Consider the following 22,749-nt stretch of genomic DNA (forward strand, 5'->3'; position numbering starts at 1 on the left):
GCATTTACGAGCCTTCGTTTTAAACATAAATGATGTTTGCTATGGCTGTCATTTTTGTTTAAACTCTGCAGCATTTTAGAAATGCAATTAAAGTGAATGTGTCTGCCCTTTTGCAATTTAACATCGGTCAAGGCTGGCCCCTGAAGATCCGCTGCAGCACATGACCCAGGGAGAAACATTTATTTTTCCAACCTCTGGCATCTCGGCGTTGCTCAGTAGGCACAGAAACTGATGTCTACATGTATTGGCCCAAGACTGACAAATCACTTCAGACTCTGCTGTTAATATTCCTTGTTTTGCAACGGGAAGGGGAGGCTGGACCATAAAACCTGGTGACTAAGATGAAGGAAATCCTGTCTGAGCTAAGATTGTCCTGGTGGGTGGTGGGGGGGGGGGCGCTTGTAACCTGGTAGGAATAAGCAGGAAGCCAAGGTGGCTTCTAGATAGGGAGGAGAGGATCTCAGCCCAGTTCGGCGCTACATTGTAACTTGCACAGTTGTTACAGTTAGGACAATGACCAAGTAAGGAGGAAAGGGAAGGAGGCGGTTTTCCTCCCTGGAATTCCCAGCTGGAACTTTCCACCCACTGGGCTTCCTCACCTGGGCCTGAGGAGGAAACAGGTTGGTCTGCGTGTCCCGTCCATCCTGACTGTGGAGGACTGCCAGTGCCCTGCTAGGACGTGGTGGGGGGGGGGGATCCTTCTGCTCTTTCAAGAAAGAAATCCTATGTGCAGCTTCTACTAGGCATTTTCTGTACCGCTTGGCCAAACTAAGACCTCTTGAGTTTTCCTGCTTTGTTAAATTATATGTTGGTCTCGAATTATTTGAACAAACTGTTCTTTGTTTATAAGTCTTTCGATTTGTTCTGGAAATAATTTAGTTATACCTCGACTGAAGGTTAATTAAAATTTAAATTCTTTTCTTTTTAGGTATTTCTGTGACTCAACAAAATGGAGACAACTGTCCAAAGGCATACACGTCCCTATGTCTGTCTTGCCTGTGGCCCCCGAGGTGTCCACAGCTCACTTCCTGGGGTCACAGCTGCCAGGGTGTGCGAAGATGGCAGGGTCTCACCGCAGAAGACGCGTACCCCACTCCCCATGATGCCTCCCGCAGGTGTCCCGGCCCAGTTCCCCTATGCCCCAGCCTGCGCCCTGAGCAAGGCCCCATCCCCTGCCGTGAAGGCCCCACAGAGAGCACCCTGTTGGGGCAGCAAGGGCTGCGAGAGCTGGTCTCACCCCAAATTCCGGTTACACTTGAACTTTTCCTCTCTGTGGTTTCAAGGTTTTATGTTTTGAGGATGAAGACCCACATGTAATTAAAAAAAAAAAAATCCTAGAACCAAGGAGCCATTGGCTAGCATTTATCAAGCCCTACAAGGCTAATAAGCTTGCTCTGATCTTTACATGCAATTTCTTTTTTTTTCCTCAGAGCACACTTACGAGGTAGAACAATTTTTATTCCAGTTTGGAAGATGCAACTAAAGCCTAAAGCCAAGCAGCTTGTCCAGAGCCGCGCAGCCAGGAAGGAGCCAAAGCACATTTTGAACTCGAGACCCACCTGGCCCACTCTGGGAGACCCACGTTCCAGGCCTGCCCTTTCTTCTACATTCCGTGGAACGGAGTGTGGCTCTGAGGCTTGAGCGGGGCTCCAGCATAACCCACGTGAATCCGATGTACGGTAAGGTCTCCCAGTCAAAGGACAGAGCAGCCCTGTCTCCCACGCTGAGCTCTGCAGGCTGCTCTCCAAGCATGGGTGACCCCAGCGGGCAGAGTCAACTTCAAAAATTCGGCCAGACCGCTGGACAGCTCCTACCCCACAGACACACACACGTGCGCTGAGAACACCCCGACCTACCGCTCCTGCCTGTCTCGCTGTGGGACCCAGACCCAAGGTCCTGGGATGATGTGTGGACGTGGCTATTCCGAGGAGAAGCAAACATGTTCTTCCAGTGAAGGAGCATCACACAGCCCAGCTCACCAGGAACTGGTGACACAGTTAGTGGCATTCTGTTTCGCCCATGAAGATGGGGGCTCAGAGAGCGGAAGTGACCGCCTGGGCCTGGGCCACGAACCCAGATGCCTCCTCTCTGTGTGACACACCACCCTGGCCTCCCTGTTGGCCCGGGACAAATGGACTGTGTCATCATCCCACCACTGTCCCTGGGCGCTCCTGCACAGCTCATCTGAGGAAACCCTCTTCCTCCCCAGGGTGTTTCAGCAAACCTCTCCTCCAGCCTCTTCATCTGCTCGGAAGGACGCCGGCTTGCTTGTGCCTCCCGCTTTACGAAGTTGCCGTCCGTACACCGGCACGGCCTGGGATTTCAAAAGGGAACTGGAGAAGATTTCCAGGAACTCTGCCTGTGGATGGGGTTCCCCACTGCCCCCTCGGGCCTTCCCGGGTCATCGTGTGACCTTCCGCACTTTGTTTCCCAGAGCCCACCAGCCTCTGTCACCTACGCACACAGGCCGGCCTCCCTGTGGAGGTCCCGCAGAGGTCACGCCCGCCTGACACTCCCTTCCTCCACCGGGCAGCCCTTGTGGAGGGAGGAGCCAGGAGCCTTGGAGGCCGTGTGTGTGGCCTGCAAGCTCTGTGTTCTGTCTCCGTCTCATCTTGATGCCTATCTGTATGCTTTCCAACCATCATCTGTCCGTCTGCCTGTCTCTACCCATCGTCCAGCCACCTGTTTATCTACCTGTTTATCCGTCTCTCTCTTTCTCTGTAATCTTCCGCTGTCTACAGCCATCATCCGTCCATCAGTCTGTCATCAGTCCGTGTCTGTCTAGCTACCACCTACGTCTATTGCCCCTCTAGACCGCACAGGGACAAATACTGTACATGTATATTTCACACACACCGGACATATGTACATTTCACACCCCCCCCCTCCGCCCCCCAGTGCGACCACGAACGCGTGGTCTTACTTTACAGCAAGGGACTGGCCAGCCTGGCACAGCAGCTAAGAGCAGAGCTTGCGGAATAACCAAGTCCCGAGCTTCACTCCCAACTTCCTTCCTTACTGGCCGTAACCAGTGCCCTGTGTGTGCCTCAGTCTGCACACCTGTAAAGTGGACTGAGGGCAGCGTGGTGGGCACTTAGCGGGTAATGTGTCCTGGTGGCTCAGCTCAGTTCCCGGCACCCATGGGATCGGCGGGCAAGAGCTGCTGTGCTTCTCCCCTGGGGTATTTTAGTTGTTCCGGGGGATCCTGGAACTCTAGAAGCACCTTCCGGGGTTATTCCTTCTGAGGTTGATTCCGGGAGACCCCACAAGCCTTTCTCAGGGCCCCTTCCTTTTCTCTGACCTGGTGCCAGGGCCAGTTGTGTGTGGGTGGAGGAGGAGGGAGGTCTGCCTAGCGGGGCCCACGGCACTGGCTGGTCTCCTGCGTCTGTCCTTCCCGGCAGCACCGGGCAGTGACTGCCTGGGCACGGCTGATCAGCGTCTCCCCTGATGGACGGGCACCCCTGGGAGCCATCCCCCATCCTCACGCACCCACACTACTTCACAAAGATGGTCACACGCCCAAAAGTGCTCAACATTCAGAAAAACACATTGTTACGTCATTTCTACCAGGTAGCAGAAAATGAGTCCGTGGAATTCCGTAACACACATTCTTCTGGAGTTCCCACGTGGGAGATCACGGAATGGGGCAAAGCAGCAAAATAGGAATTTTATGGGTGTGGCTGAAACCATCCCTCGGAAAAAATGCAAATCTCTCACAGACCGATCGCTCCCTTCTCATCCGTGCGGTGGGCTCGATCCAGGAGGGTGGCAGTGCTTAATTTGGAAAAAAAAAACAAAACAAAAACCCCAAAAGCCCATGAGAAAAGCTACCCTTTAATCTTTTATGAGTTGTTCCACGACCAGATTCCTCATCCAGAAGATGTGTCTGAACACTTCCGGCTGGTTATGTCTCCTGTGTTCCCCGAGCAGACCTTGCTGAGGGCCGGCTGGGTCCCCGCGCCGAGGGCACAGACGATGGACCAGAGCACAAGTCCCAGAGGGAAGACAAAACGTGCCCTAAACTTTGCGTTGTGGGAGCAGCAAGTGTGTTGACCATGAGTCTCTGTGTTACGTGTGATTTAAAGCCATCGCTATCTAATGATAGCGGGCCAAGAGGGCACTTTGACTGGACTCAAAGTGGGTCTCGATCCCAAGGGACAGAGGCTCCAGCAGGGACAGGGCATCTGGCATCTGCCTCCTGGGCGCTCTGACAAGTGAGGGGACAGGGTGTGCTCTCTGTGACAGGGGCCATGGGCTACGGTGAGGAGACACGGTGTGTCAAAACTACAGAACAGGACTGCCCAGGGCTGGAGGCCAGAGGCTGCTCTCTTCCTACTCGGTGGTGATAGAGGCTCATGTGTGAGGTGATGGCCTCTGGCCACTGGCCTCTGTTCCTGGACCTTTTCCCCAGCCCACAGCTGGGGTGGAAGTTGTGGCCACTTGGAGATGTGGCCCATGGCAGTGCAAGGTCTGTGGCAACGCCAGGAGCACGCGGAGACGGGGCTCCGGGACCCTGGACAGCCCAGCCAGCGCACCGTCCCCTCCCTGCTGCCCACAGGGTTTTCTAGGCATGGGACGTGGTGGTGGGGCTCCCCCTTTCTATGCAGGGCCCGGGGGCCTGTGGGTGCTGGCCTGGCACATTAGGAAGGGCGAGGGTGTGAGTGAGCAACGCTGAATGTCTACTGAAAGCGCCCCATCGCGCACACCTGCACACCACCGCCAGGTCTGGAAAGTGCTGCCAGGATTTCCTCCCCAGTCAGGCGGTCAAGAAGAGGGAGGCCGCTGTAGCTCCTCCCTGCACCCCTATGACAGGCTGAGCTCTGGGAACTCCATCAGGATGCCTTTCCTCCTGTTTTCATAAAGCACCCCACTGACTTAGGGGGACAGAAGCGCTTTGGCTGGGCAGGGGTCACCTATGCTGTATTTCCAACCACACAGAAGTGCCCTTTTTTACTCAGTCTATGCTGGAAAAATGGAACAATAGTTCACTCTTGCTGGCCGCCTCCGCTGTTCGCTATTGGAAGACTCGCTTCCTCTCGGCTTTCTCTTGCGCTCACCTGCCTGGTCTACGCGTGCCTCATGGGGCTGGTTTGTGGCTTCTAAGAGCAAATGTTTGTGGGGAAATTGTTTAGTTTTGCAGGAAAGCTGCACGGGTGGCGTAGGGGTCCCCATATGCCCTTCACCCAGAATGAGGCTACATCAACATCTTACAGAATCTCGGTGCTTTTCGTCAAAACCAGAAACTCACAGGAGTACGTTAATACGCTATAGACTCAGAATTTTTGCAGGTTTTTCCACGAATGTTCTTTCTCTCCTACAGGATCCAACTCCTGAGACCACCTCGCACTTAGAGGAGCGAGCTACAAAAGAACGCGTTGCCTCAAAAGCAGCCTCGTTCACGGCAGCAGAGCACAGCCCAACGGAAGGCCCAGGTGCGCCAGGAGCGCTGCGAGGTGGGGAGACCCCGACACGAGAGCCCGCTCCGGTGGGTGGGGCAGGGCCTGCGGGAGGCTGCAGAGCTCCCGGGGGCGTGGGATTCCTTTGAGGTTCCCTCAAGGACTGGAGAAACTGGCAGGTCCCCCTAAGACAGGATACCCCCTTTTGCATTCACGGAAAACCCAAAGAAAAATCACGGACGCCCAGGGAAGCCACTGACATCAAGGTCAGGGAGTCACCCAGGCTCTTACCTGCCCCAGGAGAGTCTCGTTAACTGAGGGGACAGATACCAGGGCAGCGGGCAAGACGTACCCAAGCCACCTGCCTGTTCTCATCTCAGCTGATTAAGTACCATTGGTGGATTCTAGAAGCTTCTCACACCCTGGAGCCAAAAAGCCTAATGCAGCCTATTTATTTTTATAAAGTCACACCCTGGAGCTGCGCACGCGCTTCCCTGGAAGAGCATTCCCATCCCGGTGCCCCAGCCGGGGAGGGGGGAGCCGGCTCTCCACACAGGGCGGGCCTGCCGCGGGGGTGGACGCGCCGGCTGCCAGCACCCCAGCCCTGGGACCGTGCGGCACGACGGGTCCCCTTCCCCGTGACTCCGAACCGAGGCGTTTGTGACTTGCCCTGGGGTCAAACAGCCAGTGAGGAGCCAGGCTGGGGTGGGGCTTTGTTGCCCCGAAGGCCACAGTGTCGATGGTTCCCCCGCACAGACTGCCTGGTGCGCAGACCGAGTCAGCCCGGCCCGTGCTCCAGACGTCACCCAGCACCCTCCGCAGCGGTGGCGACGCCCAGCGACCCCCGCACGCACAGCAAGAGGCCGACCCCAGCCCCCTCACTGCAGCTCTGCAACCCAAGACACTCTTTCTCGGAGTGAAAGAACAGGACTTTCGCCAACCACCCTCTGGGTCACGACAGCCCGTCACATCGTCACCAAACACAGCGCTGACGGTGAATGCGCGCCGCTCCTCTGCTCTTCCCCGGAACCGTCTCTATTACTTAACGGAAGCGAGTCTCCCGTGTTTTATCCTCAGCCCAGAAAGACAGTCCTTTGATTTTTACTATTTCAGCAAAGTCTTTGTTTACTATTCTAAAACTTTTCACTCCCCCACCCCCTCTCTGGCTCCAAATATCCCCAAGGGCTGCACGGGCTCCGTCCCCTCTGTCCACCCTGCGCGGCCACGTTGAGTTCCGCGATGCCATGACAAATTCCTCGTGTTCCTGAATGTGGCCAAGTCATCCCAGCCACCGAGGGAGGCTCGCTTTACCGGCCTGCAGAGCCCGGGTACGTGCTTCCTGCCTGGCCTTCCACTAACAGAGGGGAGCCCTGTGCTATCTCCCTGCTTCCTAGGGGCCCCGATTTTGAACGAGAGGACTAATGCTCTCGGGAACTGGGGGGAGAAGTGGTCTCGCGGATTCCTACACAGAGCACTGGAGCGGCACAGGACTACGCCTTCTTCGCAAAAGATCTACCAGCCAAAAGGAGAAGAGAGAACCTCACCGGGTATTGACTTTTGCTTCGGCCTGGGGGGCAGGGAAAGGTGTGGCTGCTTGCAGGAGCCTCAGGTGAACCTTCCAGGGCCTGGAGCGCACCTGCAGGCCGTGTAGAGCCCAGCATCTCCTGGGGGGCACGGCACCTGCACCTCCAGGACTCCCGGCTGCACCCCAGTACCCGTGAGCATGGAGAGTGTGTGGCCAGTGTCCCAGCTGAGGTCGTGAGGTCAGCCCAGCTTCCAGAGTCACACGAGACTGGCCTCTCAGATGGTCAAGGCTGCTGCCCCATCTCTCAAGATAAGCCACAGCGCTCTGCAGAGCGAGAGCTTTCCGGTCCCCAAGGAGGCTCCGCCTCGGGAACCTTCCCTCAGACGCCCAGATGCCCGGCGCCTCCCTCCCTCCCAGGCTCTCCTCATCCTACAGTCCTCACTCTGCAGGCTCACGTCCCTGCCCACGAGCCCATTGTGTGTGTGTGGGGGGGGGGGTGGCTGGGACTCAGGGTTCTGGTGAGTGCCAGTGTGAGGTGGCAGCTCATTGTGGTCCCAGGGCGCCTGGCTTCTGGGTCCAGCATAGCCATGCTGATGCCACGAGGCCCCATAGAATAGGTGGTGTAGAAAGGCACTCGGTGCCCTGGCACCTTCTCGAGGCAGGACACCTTCAGGAAGGGCAGCGCGAACAGCAGAACACGTGTGTCCACGCTGGGCCCTGGCCTCAGGCTGGCCAGCGAGATTTCCGATTCCTTCTCTCCCTCTGGACATCGGACCCTGTCGCTTCGACCTCGCTCTGGGCTCCGGCTCTTCAGAACAGAGCGGTGGGGAAGAGGAACGCTATTTCCCTTTCCAGAAACCAGTGTGTGGGCTTTACTCTGGGTCACGGCCAAGAGCAAAGAGGAAGCCGGACCAGAGACGCAGACACTGGCGCTCAGGAGCGTCCTCGCGACTGACCTGCAGTCTGACCCTGGCTCCTCAGTGGGCAGGGGCTGGGCTCAAACCCCACACCTGCACTTACAGAGAGACCACGAGCACGCTGTCTAAACACGGTGTGCCTCTGCTTTCTCATCTGTAAAATGGGGTGACAAGAGAATTGTTTCCCAGGAGGGGTACACACAAATTGGCATATAAAAAATAATCATCGAATAACTCTCCACTCTCTCTTTAAAAAAGGTGGGGGGGGGGCACCTAGCTGGCTCCGTTGGTGGAAAGAGCAACTCTTGGTCTCAGAGTTGTGAGTTCAAGCCCCGAGTCAGGTGTAGAGATTACTTACAAATAAAGCCTTTAAAAAAATAATTGTCTACTCTCTTCGATAACCATTTTCAGCTGCTTCTACTATAGTGCCCTTCAAACTACAACGGGCAGCCCTTTTTACTGACTTGACTTACCCTTAGGGACAAGTCCTTACCACAAATGGGCAATGAGACAGGGTTCTTGAGCATAGTGAACAAAGAGGGGAGGAGATGAATTTGCCACAGATAAGAGAGATTTCTCAGTGGATACAGTTGAGGATCAAGGCATTATTTCATGAGTAATCGCTCCAAGCCAGTGGTCAACAAGAAGTTAATAAGTAGGAGATCCACTGTTGAATGGAACAAACTGTGAATTTGTTGAAGAATAGACATCCCCAGCCTACAGGAAAAGGACTCAAAATGGCAAGTGACTCCAACTGCCTCCCAACCCAATGTTCTAATTCAGTGGCTCCCAAACTTTGGTGTCAAGTAGAATACAGACTCCCAGGCTCCAACCGAGACAGTCCGATCAGAACATCTAGATTCGGGGGAGAAACAAGAAGCAGATCATCCAGATTCAGAGCAGAGGTCTGAGGTTCCCAGCGGCCTCCCCAGGTGGGTGTGGGGTTCCAGGCCGAGCGCTCCGAGATGCACTGTCAGACAGGAAATGCTCTCCGTCCCACCCAACAGTCAGACAGCCGAGACTCAGGTGAGGCTGGGCAGGGAAGAGGTTTTGGACTAAGGGACAGAGGTTGCCGCCCGCCCCCCAGTAACAAGTGTGGGGATGTTCTCTCTCCTGTTCTAGGTGTGGAGACCGGGATTCAGTTTCCAAGACCAGGGCCCAACGTTGATTAGTACCCCGGTGTTCCGACCCCAAGCTCTTTCCACCAGTTATAGGATCAATGCCAGAGAAAATTTGCCAGGCTTTCCCCATCCCCAGGAAAGAAAACAGGGGCTTATGAAAGTGGTTCTAAGGGCCAAGGGCCGTGGAGATGAGAGAGCCCAGCCAGGCACAGACTCCCAGTGTGATTCAGAGCTGTCCTGTCTACCCTCTTCCTCCTCTGAGCTGCGCTTGGAGAAAACTTTGGCCTGGCATGTTCCAGTGAAAGTCTACGGACTCCTTCTGACTTCCCAGTCTGGCCTGAACTGGAGCAGAAGGCAGAAAAGGGAGGCTAAAGGTTCTTTCCAAGCTAGAGTAGCTCTTTTTCCCTCGCTGACTTTAAAATCCTTGTCTGTCTGACACGAGGACCAGGACGATGAAAATAACAGAATTTCAGTCAAACCAGCTTCCCCCGCTCCTGTGTGACGGCGGTCTCAGGGAACCCACAAGAGTCACCTGGGAAATCTGTTAAGAGTGCAGGGAGGGTGGGGTGGGGGGCACACTGTGTGTTCCACCCGTTTTTGGTCCCAGTTTAAACATCTGTGTCCACAACCAAGGGATGGCCTTATTGCGTCCAGCTTAATGCAAGTGGCTCCAATCATTTAAACACCATTTACACAATCCCACAGTGCCATCCCAAGTGCACCGACAATACCACCAGGAGCAGCCCCACTGCACCTGAGCCCCTCCCACCCCGGCTAAGACCTGGGAGGAAACTGCAGGGTTTCTGCCATTGTTCACTCACAGGGGTTAACACGAAGTGCACTGTGGTGCCTCTCTCTCCTCCTCGCCCCGCCCATTCCCCCCATGCCTCTGATTTAAAAGCACCAGAAAACTGTCTGCCAAGGATGGTACCCAGACACCAGCTTCCCAGTGCCACAAACACGTTTCTTCTCCGAGCCCCGGCGTCTCAACCACCCGGGGCCGGACCATTTTCCCTCTAGGAAGCCGGGGATTCGCTCTGGTTCAGGAGAGGACGCCGCAGGCTACGGTTTAAACTGTTGGCTCTCAGGGGAGGGCCACCGCCTGTTGCACACAGGATCGAAGTGGGGAACCCAAGGGAAGGCACACTTGAGACGTTCTCTGGGCAAAGCGAGCGCTCGCGGAACCTGGGCTGGGTCAGGGCTGCACGCACACACGGGCGCACACGCACGCACGCTCAGGTGAGCACGCACGAGCTGCTTTCCGGCAAGGCCACAAGGTGTCCCTTCCACTCCCCCGGCGCACGAATCAGAGCCCAAGAGCGGGACCCACGACTTACCGCCAGGACGCTCTGGGCCAGGAGCCCCACGGTCACAGCCCCCAGCAGCAGCCACCTGGATGGGAGAGGGAGGGAGAGCGCCATGAGCGCGTAGCCTCGGCTTGGCAGTTCCTGAGTTACACGCAAGGGCCCCCGCGCGCAGGACCCACGGGGACGCGGCAGAAAGTCGCTTACCGCCGCAGGGCAGGGCTGGACGCCGAGCACTGGTGTCTGTCCATGCTCCCGATCCGGCCACGCCGGGCTCCGCGCGGTCCCTCCTGGTCTGGAGGGCGAGAGACAAAGCAGGCTTAGCAGGGGCTGGCGAGGGAGCATCCTCGCCGCAAGCCTCCTTCCGCAAGACGCGGGAAAGCGGGGCGCGCCCCCGCATCCCTGCAGGGGTGACAGACAGCCGCCCCGAGACCGGACAGGAGAAGGGGGAGCCTCCCACTTAGGCCCTGCTGGGCGCCGCTTAGCGGCGGCCGCTCGGTGACCTCCCCCACTTCAGCAGAAGTGCGCGTAGCCCCCTGCCTGCGCGGGGCGCCCCAAGTCCCAGCCCCAGCCCGGGTCTCCGCGTCCCCGGGGTCGCCCTCACCTCGGGCCCGGCGTCAGGGGCGGTCCGCGCGCATCCGCCGCTCCGGGGGCGCCCGGCCGCGGCACACGGGCAGCGCGGTCGCCCTCGCGGGCCCCCGGGTGCCGGCCCGGGTCCTCGGTCCTCCGGCCGGTGGGCGAGCGCGGCGGGCGCGGGGTCGCGCGGCTGCCGCGGGTGGGTGCGGAGCGCGGAGCCCTGGCGTCCCGGCGCGCGGCGGCCACAATCCCCGGGCCGCGCGCTCCCGCCGCCTCTTACCCGCGCCGCAGGGTCCTCCCCTTTGAGACGCCGCCCGCGCGCCGCCGAGGGGAGGGGGCAGCGCCAACAAATTGGGGAGCTCGCCGGGCCGCGCTCAGGTCTCCGCCGCGAGCCGCCGCGCCCCGGACGGTGCGCAGCGCTCGCGCCCCGGCCCTCCGCCGCTGAGCCGCCCGCCGCGGCCCCCCGAGCGCCCGCCGCCGTCCCCCGCCGATCCCCGCCGGTCCCGGCCGCCCCGGGCGCGCCACCATGGGGCCCCGGCTCGGCTTCTGGCTGCTGCTGCTGGCCGCCGCCCTCCTGCTCCACGAGGAGCGCAGCCGGGCCGCTGCGAAGGTGAGTCCCCGGCCGGCTCCGCTCCCCCCGGCGTCCCGCCCCGCGCCTCGGGCGCCCCGCGCGGCCCCTTTGTCCCCGGACCCAGCCGCCCGCCCGCCCCTCGGGGGTCGCGCGTGGCACGGCCAGGTGCCCTCTCCGAGCGGGCCCCCGCCAGGGACCCCTGTGGGCTGCCTTCGCGCATCCATTAGGGAGCCTCCTTTGTTGTGGGCTGGGTGGGGGCGAGGTAGAGGACCTCTCCGGGCCCTGGGCAAGCGGAGCAGAGCTCGGGGCGCACCGCGCCGGGCGATGGTGCCCGGGAGTCTGCGGGACTTGAACTCGCGCCGCGGAGGCCTCAGCGGCCCGGCGCCCTCTCCTGCCCTGGGCGCCCTGGTGGGCCGGGGGCAGGCGGGGTGGGCACGCGCGCCCCACGCTGCTCAGAGCCCCACGCTTGTGCCCGGGAGTCGCTTTGGGCGTGTTTCTCCCGTTCTCGGGCGACTCTGCTGGTTGATGCTGAGCAGTTGTGGGCCGTTTGCCTGGAAACAGCTGTCTCTCTTGCTTTCCCACGACTTTCTGTGGCTGAAGCCCGCTGGAGGACAGAAGTGGGGCGCTTGTGAGCGGAGCTTTAAAAAGTTACCAAACCCCACTCGTTGCCTTTTATTAATGGACATTACCCAAAAGCTATAACCACATCACAGTTGAGTCTGAAACCAACATGAAACCCCATCTTATTGTTCTAAGCACAAATTGTTTTGCTAGTTTTCACTTCCTCGGGCTGTGTGCTTGCCGGAAAGGATCCCGGAGCTGGGCTTGCAGGAGGAAAGGCTTCCAGCTCTGGAAGGTCCTTGATGCACTTTTGTTCTTTCTTTTTTTTCCTTCCCCTCAGACAGAATAAAGACCTCGGCCAGTCCCCAGTGTGCCAGGCTTGCAGACAACACCCCGAGAAAGTGTGGCTTCTAAAGGCATTTTGCATCCCCCCCCCCCGCCTCAATGTTTAAAAATTATTTTGCTACTTTCCACACTTCCCAGTCAATTTTACTGTTCCAGACCCTCATTTGGGTCATCTTGCACCCGCTCATGGTGCTCTCCCTCCCGCTCCCATTCAGGTGGTTGCTTTTACGTTTTGTTTGTTTGTTTGTTTTTACTTGTCTTCCGGAGGGATGGTATTCACTGACTCTTGCTTGTAAAATCCATGAAGGGGTACCTGCCAGAGTGAGCTGGGAGTGTGCACGCCCGTCTCATCCCAGGGCAGGGCTGACTCCTTACTGGCAGCTCCTTCATTGGGTGTCGAAAGGGCTGGTGATCACAGCAGCAATTAAGGGCAGACGCTTCTCCCGGCCCGGAGCCCAGCCAAGCACCGGACTCAGTGGTTCAAGCGCTCTCCAGTAATGATGACAAAATACTTTGAGAAGAGGAATCTCCAGAACACTTATTTGGGTGTAGAAACATTGACCCAAAGATGTCATACGTCCAAGGAGAGATTGCTAAACTCGATGGCAAGCAAATGAAAGAAAGTTCTCTATTTGGAAATGGGAACCTCTGCTTGGACTTAGATTTTCTAACTGATAATAGTGCAAAGCAAAGCTGATTTTAAGAACTAGCTTCAGCCGGGACTTTAAAGAACACGCCACACACCTGTGGGAATGCCTGTTCTTGCCTGGGAAATCAAACTCACTACTGTTGTGTGGGATTATTCTCCTTTAATTATTCTCTAAGGCCCAAGCACATTCCTGTCCACTGGCTTGGCTCTAAACCTCAAGGTGTCCCATAGTGTTTTAAGCTCTGGGTCACGTGGTTGGACACCCTCTGATCGATCACCAGCTGACTCAACATTATCTTTACACTTAATTTTTCCTGACTTAGATAGGGATATGACCTATGGATGTCAAGAAAATCTGTTTAAAAATAATTGTCTAATTTTTAAAAAGCATTTCACTTTTCATATCATCAAGAACTTTTTTTTTTTTTTTTTTGGCTTACCACTTTCCAAAATTACCTGTTAGGTACCAAAATTTGAAATAACTTCAATACGGATCCAGGCAAAATACATTTAAAACTACGTTTTGAGTAATAAGACACTGCCATCAGTCCATCAAATCCTGACTCAGAAGCCACCCCGAAGGGTTCTAGGGTTACCTGTGCCTTTGAAAGAGAATCTGATTCACACTTTACCTGCATTTGTACGTGTCCCAACATTGCCCCCTGTGCTGGGCAAGCATTGCCCCCCCCCCCCATTTGAAAGGCCCTTTGATTTTATATTTGACCCTATTTGCCATGGTCATATTGTTCATTTACTAGTAGATGGATTTTCTAAGCCAGTGATTTTTCCCCATGCCCAGTCCATCCTGATTCCCCTCCCCGACTCTTCTGAGGCAAGAAGGGAGGACGAGGGGACAGGCCCGAGACAGAAGCGCCCCGGTTGGTGTGCCCTGTGTTCTCAGCCCTGCGGTCAGACCGGAGGGAGTCGTCCCCACCGCATGCGGCCTCAACTCCTCTCCCACCGCGTCACCCCCTCCCCCTTAACAGATGGTTTCTCAGGATCAGAAATGTGAGCTCGCCCCCAAGTGTGGAGACGCCTGCCCCCGGGGGTGGGCGTGTTCAGACCCTTGCTCAGGGTCCTGGGGCTCCGTGACCCAGGACTCATGGACGGAGACCTGGTCCCCACGTTGAGTGCGGACTCTGTTCTGTTGCAAATGTCGTTCAAACAAGACGTCTGAGCTCTCCTTCCGGCCCAGGGGCGGCACCGTCAGCGCAGCACGGCAGGAGGGAGGCCACCCACACCCCGGGTTCCCCGCCTGTGGGACGGGTCCGAGCGGAAGGGATAACGCGTGTGAGCTGCGTGCGCGCCAGCGCGGCCCCACCGTGACGGGCGGTGCGCGTCCGTCCCATGCGCCCAGAGCAAGTGCGGTTGAAGACTGTCCGCTCTCGGCAGGCCGGCGAGCTGCGAGGCCCCCTTCCCGGACGCCTCGGTCCGGCGGCCGGACCCTCCTCCCGGGGGCTGCCCCTTCCGTCCCGCGCCCCGCGCCCCGCGCCCGCCCCGCGCCTGCGCCCTGGCCCGCGACCGCGCCGCGCCCGCCCTGTCCCCAGGCCGCTTGCCCTCGGCGGTGGGGGGCGCAGGCCGCACGTGGGCCGCCCGGGCCGGGGAGTGTCGCAGTGGCCGGCCGCGCGGGACGCGGAGGCGCTTCCGGGAGGACACCCCGCCTCCCGCTCTGAGGGGGACGAGAATCTGTAAGGTCAGCGTCCCCGTTGCCCTGAGCCGTGAGGGGCGTCAGGCTCACGGGGGCGGCCTGTGCCGCCCTTCCTCGACCCGCAGCCCCGCAGCTGAGCACCACGCGGCGGCTGCCTCCTTGAGAAGCCCAGATGCGGCGTCTTCTGTTCCCAGCCGCGGTCGCTGACCTTTCCTCCCCGAGGGGGAGGGACACGGTCTGGAGACGGTGGGAAGAGGCACCCGCTCCAGCAGGGCCCTGACTTGGGGGCGTCCCCTCTCCCCAGGCGGCAGGTACCTTGGGGCGTTCGGGAGGCTGCCGCATGGATGGCCGCTTCTAGGCTCAGTGCCTTTAGGAACTGACCCAGAAAACTTCGCCTCACGTGGGCAGGGACAGGAGGGAATTCACAAAACCCATTACTCATTAACAAGACTGTTGGCACATGTCTTGGGACTGGTCAGCGCGGCCGTCGCTGCACGGGTTCAGTTTCTCGGCCAGGAGCTAGTCAGGATGGGGGACAGATGAACCCGCCCGTGCCTCTCTGGAACAAGCCCTTTGAGAAATCCAGAGGGCGTCGAAATTGCGCCAGTTCTAACCCTCGTTTGGAAGAAGCGTGGGCGGTGTCTGCTTTAACATTTGTTCCAGAAACTCGAAAAGGATGAACCTCGTTGCGATGCCTCTCAGCAGATTTGGTGTTTTTGCACTCTTGAGATGGAGGAAGCTGGAGCAACAATAGGGGCCGAAAATAAGACCATTAGGGCATTGTTCTTCCTGCTACTATTAAACAACCGCTAAAAAATGTCCACTATAGAACAATACAAAAGACATATTCCTCCTATTCTCAGGCGCACAATGAAAGAGGATATAAACCAGAGCACGTTTCCACGGTCAGTTTCTTTGGAGGCACTGAGCACTGTGAGAATCACTTGGGGTTCCTATCTTTATAGTCCGGCACACGGTGACCCGGTTCCATCCTGTGTTTCCCGCCATTGTTCTCCTGGTCGCATTCTCGTGCCGTGCGTCTCTCCTAGACCTCCTCCGGTTTCTCCCTTCTTCCTCGGCCCAGGCCCTCCACGTGGGTGCGCGATGGGGTCCCGCCTGCCGGCTCCTCTCCTCTCCTCTCTGTGCTGTCTCCCCTCTCTGGCTGGGAAGATCTGCTCTTGTGATCCCGTGAAGGGGGCTCCAGACCTTTCTCTTGAGGTGCAGCCTAGGATCTTCACGTTCCCATGGGCCATGTCACCTTGGCTTTGGTCTCAGACTTAGCAAACGTGTTCCGAGCTGGACTTAAAGGTCTTACCCAGACCAACTACAATGCAGTCGCCGATGCCCCAGTGTCTCCTCACACTCAGCTCAGACACTTCCCCTAGAGGAAGTCTCTTTCATCCCGTCTCTTCTTAACCTCCGTGTCACTCGCTCGCCAAGGCTGCCACGTCTTCCTCCTGCGGGCTTCTCTGCGTCCCCGCCTGCCTTCTCCTCCCACGGCTGTCGACCCCCTTCCAGGTCTGCCTGCCTTGAGCCAGGGTCGCGGCAAACCCCTCCTCGTTCCTGGGCTCCCTCCAGCCCAGTCCTCGTGTTGCTGGGTGGCTGCTTGTCTCTGGGGATCCGTTTATGACCATGGCATTCCCCTGAGGGGCTACCTCCTGTCGAACCACAGCTTCCCTTCTGTTCCGTGCACTGGTTTTTGTTTGTCTTTTAATAAAGACTTTCTCTTTTATAGAGCAGTTTTAGGTTGAGAGGAAGGTGCAGAGATTTGTCCGTATCCCCCCCTTCCATGATGCGAGCACAGCCTGTCCTCCAACAGCGTCGCCCACCAGAGTGGGGCATTTGTCACAATGGGTGAGCCTACGGTGACGCATCATCATCTCCCACGTGGCATGACGGTCACTCTCGGTGTTGTGCAGTCCGTGTGCATGGAGGGGTGTGCAGACGTGTCGTCATCACTGTGGGGTGACCCAGAGCCTTCAAGACCCCCCGTGCTCTGCCTGTTTCTCCTTCCCCTGTACACCCGGCAACCGCTCCTCTTACTGTCTCCGTAGCTTGACTTTTCTAGATGTCCTGGAGCTGAAATCAGATGGGATGTGGCCATCACACTGGCTTCTTTCACCTGGTGACACGCGTTCAGGTTCCTCCACGTCTTTTCGTGACCGGTCGTGACTGTCTGGTTGGCGTGGAGTGATACTGCCCTGCCTGGCTGGACCACGGATTCTTTGTCCACGCACCCCCGAGGGCCATCTTGGTGGCTCCCACATCCTGGCGGTTCTGAATAAAGCTGCTGTAGACAGCCAGGGGCAGGTTTCTGTGTGGACAAAAGTGCTCCACCCCCTGGGGTAAATAACTAGGCACGTGATTGCTGGTTAGCGTGGCAAGAGTGTGTTTAATTTTGTGGGTGACCACCAAACACCAGACCGTCTCCTGCAGCAGGCTGTGCCATTTTGCCTTCCCGCTAGCAAGAAGCGAGGGTTCCTGTGTCTCCACATCCTCTCTGGCATTTGGGGTCGTCAGTGTGGGGTCCCGGCCTCCCCCCACAGTAGGGTCTCGTGGCTGCCTTGATTCGGCCCTTCACGACCTGGATCCGTGGAGCTTACCTTCGTGGCCCGCCAGCCTGTAAGCTGGGTGATCGCACGGAGGACTAGTCTCTGTGTTCCATGGGGTGATGTCATCTGTTTGAGCCTCAGGTCCCTAATCCAAGAATACAGCGTCCGTGGAAACCTTTGCGTCACCTGGTGGGGTCGTGCCCCCGGAGCAGCTCAGTGCTCAAGCCACGCCGGTGGTTCTCGCTGCCCCGTGGCTGGGATCGCAGTGTCTCATGTCTGTTCCTCTGACACCCCTGATGACTCCCAGACGCTGGAGGACCCAGCTTCTCTTTAAAATTGCCCCACTGTGTGCGGGGGTGCCTGCCCCATGGAGAGACCTCACCAGTGACTTGTAATTGGGGCTGATGTTTCTGGCCGACATTCACTCGCCAGCCCTGGGAGAGCCCCGGTGGGACTGTGTGTCAGCCCACGGGAGCTGGTGGCAGTGTTAGGGAACAGAAAGGGACTTTGTGCCAGACGAAGGTGTTTCCTCCTCATTTGGAATTTGGAGTAGTTACTCCACCCCAGACTAAACACGACTTGGAAATATACACAATGCTGAACTCCTTATGTAAATAGTTTATTCCATGGTTTAGTAATATTCCTAGCTTTGCTATTCTTGATTTTTCATATACGCACTATGAGAACAGCTGATGTCCTCTGAGTTTTAAGGCTTGCGAGGTTTGTGGTAAGAGCAAAGATAAAAGCAGTGCCCCGTCAGATACTGAAGGGATATTTCACATACCACGAGGCTTTTGCCTATCGGTTGGTTTTATCTCTGGCTGATAAAGAAAGGACAGTTCTCCGACCCCTTCATCTTTTACTGCTCTTAGAGTCACCACTTCGTTCAGAGTTGTGGAGTTACTGTTGTTCACTCCGGAATAAATATCTCTGTGTACCGTGGGCATTTCTTTCTTGCTCACACAATGGCGAGCGATAGTGGCTGTGAACCGGACAAGGCCACTGTGATGTCACCGGCTTTGTGCACATCTCACCAAATACACTGATGGTCGGAGAAGCCATGTGTACACTCGAGAGAGAGAGGCTAGCTGTTGAAGTAATCGTCCAACCCAGCTCAGCGTTTGGAGACCCAATAGTCCTCTATTTGACTTTTCGTTAAAATTGTTTAAACATTTGAGTTTCTGCTCTAGAAAGTAAACCTATTCCTTCATGAAGAACAAAACCTGAGGTTTTCTGGTTGTAACTCTCAGTGTCTCCAGAGCTCTTTGCACAAATTTTTCATAGGAGCCACTCACACCTGGAGAAGACAGAGGTTTGGAGGGTGTGGGTCGTGGGACACAGGGGCATGTCTTCACTTTGGAGCCGTGAACCTTTCCTAATGGGTTACTCCTTTATTTCTATTAAGGAAATATTAACATACATTTTATTTTATTTTATTTTTTTAAGATTTTATTTATATATTTGTCAGAGAGAGAGAGAGAGAGCCAGAGAGCGAGCACAGGCAGACAGAGTGGCAGGCAGAGGCAGAGGGAGAAGCAGGCTCCCCGCTGAGCAAGGAGCCCGATGTGGGACTCGATCTCAGGACACTGGGATCATGACCTGAGCCGAAGACAGCCGCTTAACCAACTGAGCCACCCAGGTGTCCCTAACATACATTTTAATCAGCGGAAATTGACTAGTACATCTCTAACAATGTTTTTCATAAAGTAAGCTTGTAATTTTTGTAATACGAGAAAACAACCACAGTTTATTCTAAAACCCCACAGTTATCCTTTGTAACTAGTCAGCAGTTTTGAGCACGGGAGTATATTTTTCTATATCATCCAAGAGCATCAGGTTTAAAACGTCATTATAAATGTAAGTATCTCCTTTTCCTAATTAGTTTTAATTTTCGAGTTCCATTTTATAATTTTTTAAAAGATTTTATGTATATGGCGGGGAGATGGGCAGGCAGAGGGAGAAGCAGGCTCCCCGCGGAGCAGGGAGCCCGAGCTGGGACTCAGTCCCAGGACCCTGAGATCATCACCTTAGCTGAAGGCAGACACTTAACCCACGGAGCCACCCAGGTGTCCCTGGTTGTAGAATTTTTTAAAGGAATACAATAATACTTTAAAAGCTTGGATAAAAGCTTGAGTGAAGGTGTATCAGTGTCTTTTCTAACCTATTTTACATTTAGGGTTGTATTAGGGGAAAAAAAGGTCACAGGACCTGTAGTTTGGCCCATTTTTTGTAATGTCCATTTGATTTGACTTTATATCTTAAATAGTAGTAATTAGATATTAAGGAGTTAGTTTAATCCAAGGACTCTAAAATTAACCAGGCAAAAGAAGTGTCTAATTCTCTAGGAGACTTGGCTGAAGGGGTACACGCGGACAACTTGTTGGGAAGAGGATTGCAGCATCTCAGACGCACCCGGAGAGAAGCTCCAGATGGGGTAGCGGGCCCTGCCGTCCAACACGAGGCTGCTGGTTTGAGTCCTTGCTGTGCGACCGTGTGCCCGCGACCTCCCTCTCTCCACACACACTCTCTCCCTCTCTCCTCTGGACAATGGGGATGGCCATAATGCCTCGCTTAGGGGACATGTCTGAAGGTGACATGAGGTAATGTTTAGAAAGCATTTGTGCGGTGCCGGACACTCTTCTCTTTGTTAAACTAAAAACGAGTTCCGAGGAATAAGCAACAAGTGTTTCTGTCATCAGGGAAGGCATCTTGGGGCTGGAGACCACAGAAGGGCACCTGTCCCAGTAGTTGTGGGACGTGAGCTCCCAGCAGAAACCCCATGGAAGGCTTGGTGAAGCACGGACGCCAGGCCCCCCTCCTAGACCTTCTGATTCAGGGTTGTGGTGTGCACCCGAGAGTGGCATTTCTGTTCCAGAGATGATAGGTCTCGTCCATTCTCTTCCTCAGACAGGGACAGCTGCTCGAGGCACATGAGCTCTGAACCCGCTGTTCGGGGACGTCGCTTTGCCTTCAAATACGAAGCTGAATTTAAAATGACTTTCATGATTCTCATTTTCTTTTCTCTTGTTGGTTGTGGTTGCCGCTGGTGAGCTCAGTTCTAGCCCTGTGGTGCCATGAAAGGTGAGAAGTGGCAAGAGGGTTCTAGAAGCATGTGTGTGGGGTGTCAGGATGCTTGAAAGTTCATTTGGAGGGGTTTGGCTGATGGGAATTGGGGGCGGCTGGTGCCTGGAGAAGGTGCTGGTCCCTTGTGGTCCCCCTCTGCTCCTCGGGACATAGGACATGAGTTTTCCTGTGATTATCTACTTTAAGTCAGAGTTTTTGCCACCCTTAGGGCTCTGTTCTACGGAGAGTGTGCACAGGCTGTTTGCTTAGGGGCTGGACTGGCCAGGCCAGAACTCCAGTGGGCTGTGGGGCCGGCCCCGCCGTGGGTGACCGCCATGTCTTGCTGCGCCCACCGCCCCCTGCCCCTGCCCCCTCCCACGGGTCCCTGCCACTTGGACTCCTCATGAGAAATTTCTGTTTTGTATCTTATTATGGCTAAATCTATTTCCTGGATATTGAAGACCATTTGGGGTTAGTGGTTTAAAATAACTCCTAAATTTTGGTCAGGAAATGGCCTATAAAATTAAGACAAACTTGCCAAAGTGGGAAGATGGGAAAAATACTACACCGTGAATAGTTCAGCCTCTGGGTCAGATGGATTTCGGATGAGAACGCAGAACTGGTCTCGGCTCAGTTCCGCTCGCTGGTAGACTGGGGAGGACGCAGTCTTTATTACGGAGGGTGTGTAACAGGCAGGGTTCTTGGCTCATCCCTCATTCCTCCCTTATCTTTAACAAACAGTTCTGCATGGAGACAGGACGCTTACAGCAGATGCTCTTATCAGTTCCTAGAGCAGTAGAGCAGCTCCAAGCAAGTAGCTGTTGGATGCCTTAGTAATAATTAAGATTTTGTTCTTCCAAATACTGAAAATAATAAGATTGTATTTCTCTATTCAGGAATTTGGGCTCTTAAAACTTTAAAAAAAATTTTATAATGAATCATTTATTATTATCTCTTGTTGACCCTAGATAGCGTCTCGTCTTCCATGGAGTTTCCATCCATGGGTACATTATAGAGAAACATGGGTTTCTCTTGCCTGGATAATTCATTTAAAACATACATAACTTTGGATATTGTTTTGGGCTAGAAAGCAGATTTGTAATCCAAGTCCTCCCCCTTTTTTACAGCAGTGAAAGTAAAGAAGCCTGAGAATTCACTTAAGCACATAGCACAGACTAATAGGTTCCTAACTCAGTATCTTCCTTCTGGGATTCAAAACCTGTTCAGTAAAAGTGTGTTCAGTCTCACTCGAGGTCCGAAAACGTCCAGCAGCGAGGATTGTTCTCATACTTTGTGTTCTGGTGTATGCTCGTGGTAAGGGAAGAGTAGTTTTAATAGTGGCGTAATAGATGTAATAATGAAAAATTTAAACCTTCACTGTTCTCCATTTTGCCCCCAGAATTTTCACTTCGGTTCTGAAACTCTAGAAAGATCACCACGGAGTCACGGACTGTGGGGCCAGAGCACATGGGTTTGAGTTCACCAGTAATGAGCTGTTGGACTGTGGGTAGCCTAACTCAGCCTCCCTGTGCTTTGGTTTTCTCATCTGGAAGAGGGAGTGACGATGTTACCCTTTATAGGATTGTTGTGTGGATAGCACACGCGATGATACATTCGAAGCAGCTAACTGAGGGACGGCCCTATCCTGAGCCCCAGACGTGTTAGCTTTTACCAATTTCACTATTATGTCATTGACCTGTAACTAAAACTATGCTGACTGAAATATACCTTTCTTTTACCTCTACGTCATTCCATAGGATTCTTGGATAATTTACAAATATTAGGATTATAATGATATTCATATATGTGCTTTAATTAAATACGTTTTTATTGCATAGCTGTAAGAGTCTCCTTCTATACCTAAAGAATTCCAAGGTGGGAAACTGGACTTTGAAGACAAAAATAAAACCAACACCAGCACATGGAGAGGAATGCGCCATAGTGGTTTCATCCAGGATGTGACCAAATTGGCAGTTTCGGGTTCTCACGAGAGGCCCTGAGAGTTGGTATTTGATAGTCACTCTGGATGGGTGGTCTTCCGTAAGTTTGGGTGGCCAGTGTGAAGTGAGCACGGTTTAACAGAACATTCTGCAAAGGTGGGAACCACTTTCCAGAACTTTCTCCCCAACCTTGTTCCAATGAGAAAGGGCATCTTTTCCTCGACTGGAGAAATGGAGAGTTCTCAGAGCTTGGTTTCCTCAACTTCCCGAATACACGCGATCTCTTGGACTCTGATTGTTGACTCTGGTAATTATCGTATCTGCTGGGTCCAGAGTTGGTGGGTCTAGCTAAAGACGACAGCCCCGTCTTGTAGTGATAAATTCCTGTGGAAACAGCCCGTGGTGGAGCTCAGTGAGCCGTTCTGGCCTGAGCACCAAAGACGCTTTAAAATATGCCCCTCTTGCTTTTAGGAATGGCTCAGCCTCGGAAATTCAACTTTGTTAAAAGAGCCATCAATATAAGGAAGAGAACCAAGGTCTTTTATAGGAAGTGTTATCTGTGTTGTATCTCTAACAGACCT

General features: G+C 55.0%; 2 protein-coding genes across 2 annotated transcripts in view; one reads left to right on the forward strand and one right to left on the reverse strand.

Moving 5' to 3' along the window:
* The window catches only part of COL4A2 (collagen type IV alpha 2 chain), a 157,558-nt gene extending 146,502 nt beyond the window's left edge, over positions 1-11,056 (reverse strand). The window contains exons 1-3 of the mRNA XM_080797954.1: positions 10,868-11,056; positions 10,471-10,558; positions 10,297-10,351 (exon numbers count right to left, since the gene is read on the reverse strand). Coding sequence (XP_080654080.1) covers positions 10,297-10,351; positions 10,471-10,514 — 99 coding nt within the window. The 5' untranslated portion in view covers positions 10,515-10,558; positions 10,868-11,056. The remainder of the gene's footprint in view (positions 1-10,296; positions 10,352-10,470; positions 10,559-10,867) is intronic.
* A 112-nt stretch (positions 11,057-11,168) lies between these two features.
* Positions 11,169-22,749, forward strand: part of COL4A1 (collagen type IV alpha 1 chain) — a 132,339-nt gene continuing 120,758 nt past the window's right edge. The window contains exon 1 of the mRNA XM_080798539.1: positions 11,169-11,449. Within this exon, the coding sequence (XP_080654665.1) occupies positions 11,366-11,449 (84 nt within the window). The 5' untranslated portion in view covers positions 11,169-11,365. The remainder of the gene's footprint in view (positions 11,450-22,749) is intronic.

This window comes from Martes martes (assembly GCF_963455335.1).
Source record: "Martes martes genome assembly, chromosome: 3".
Lineage (NCBI taxonomy): Eukaryota > Metazoa > Chordata > Mammalia > Carnivora > Mustelidae > Martes > Martes martes.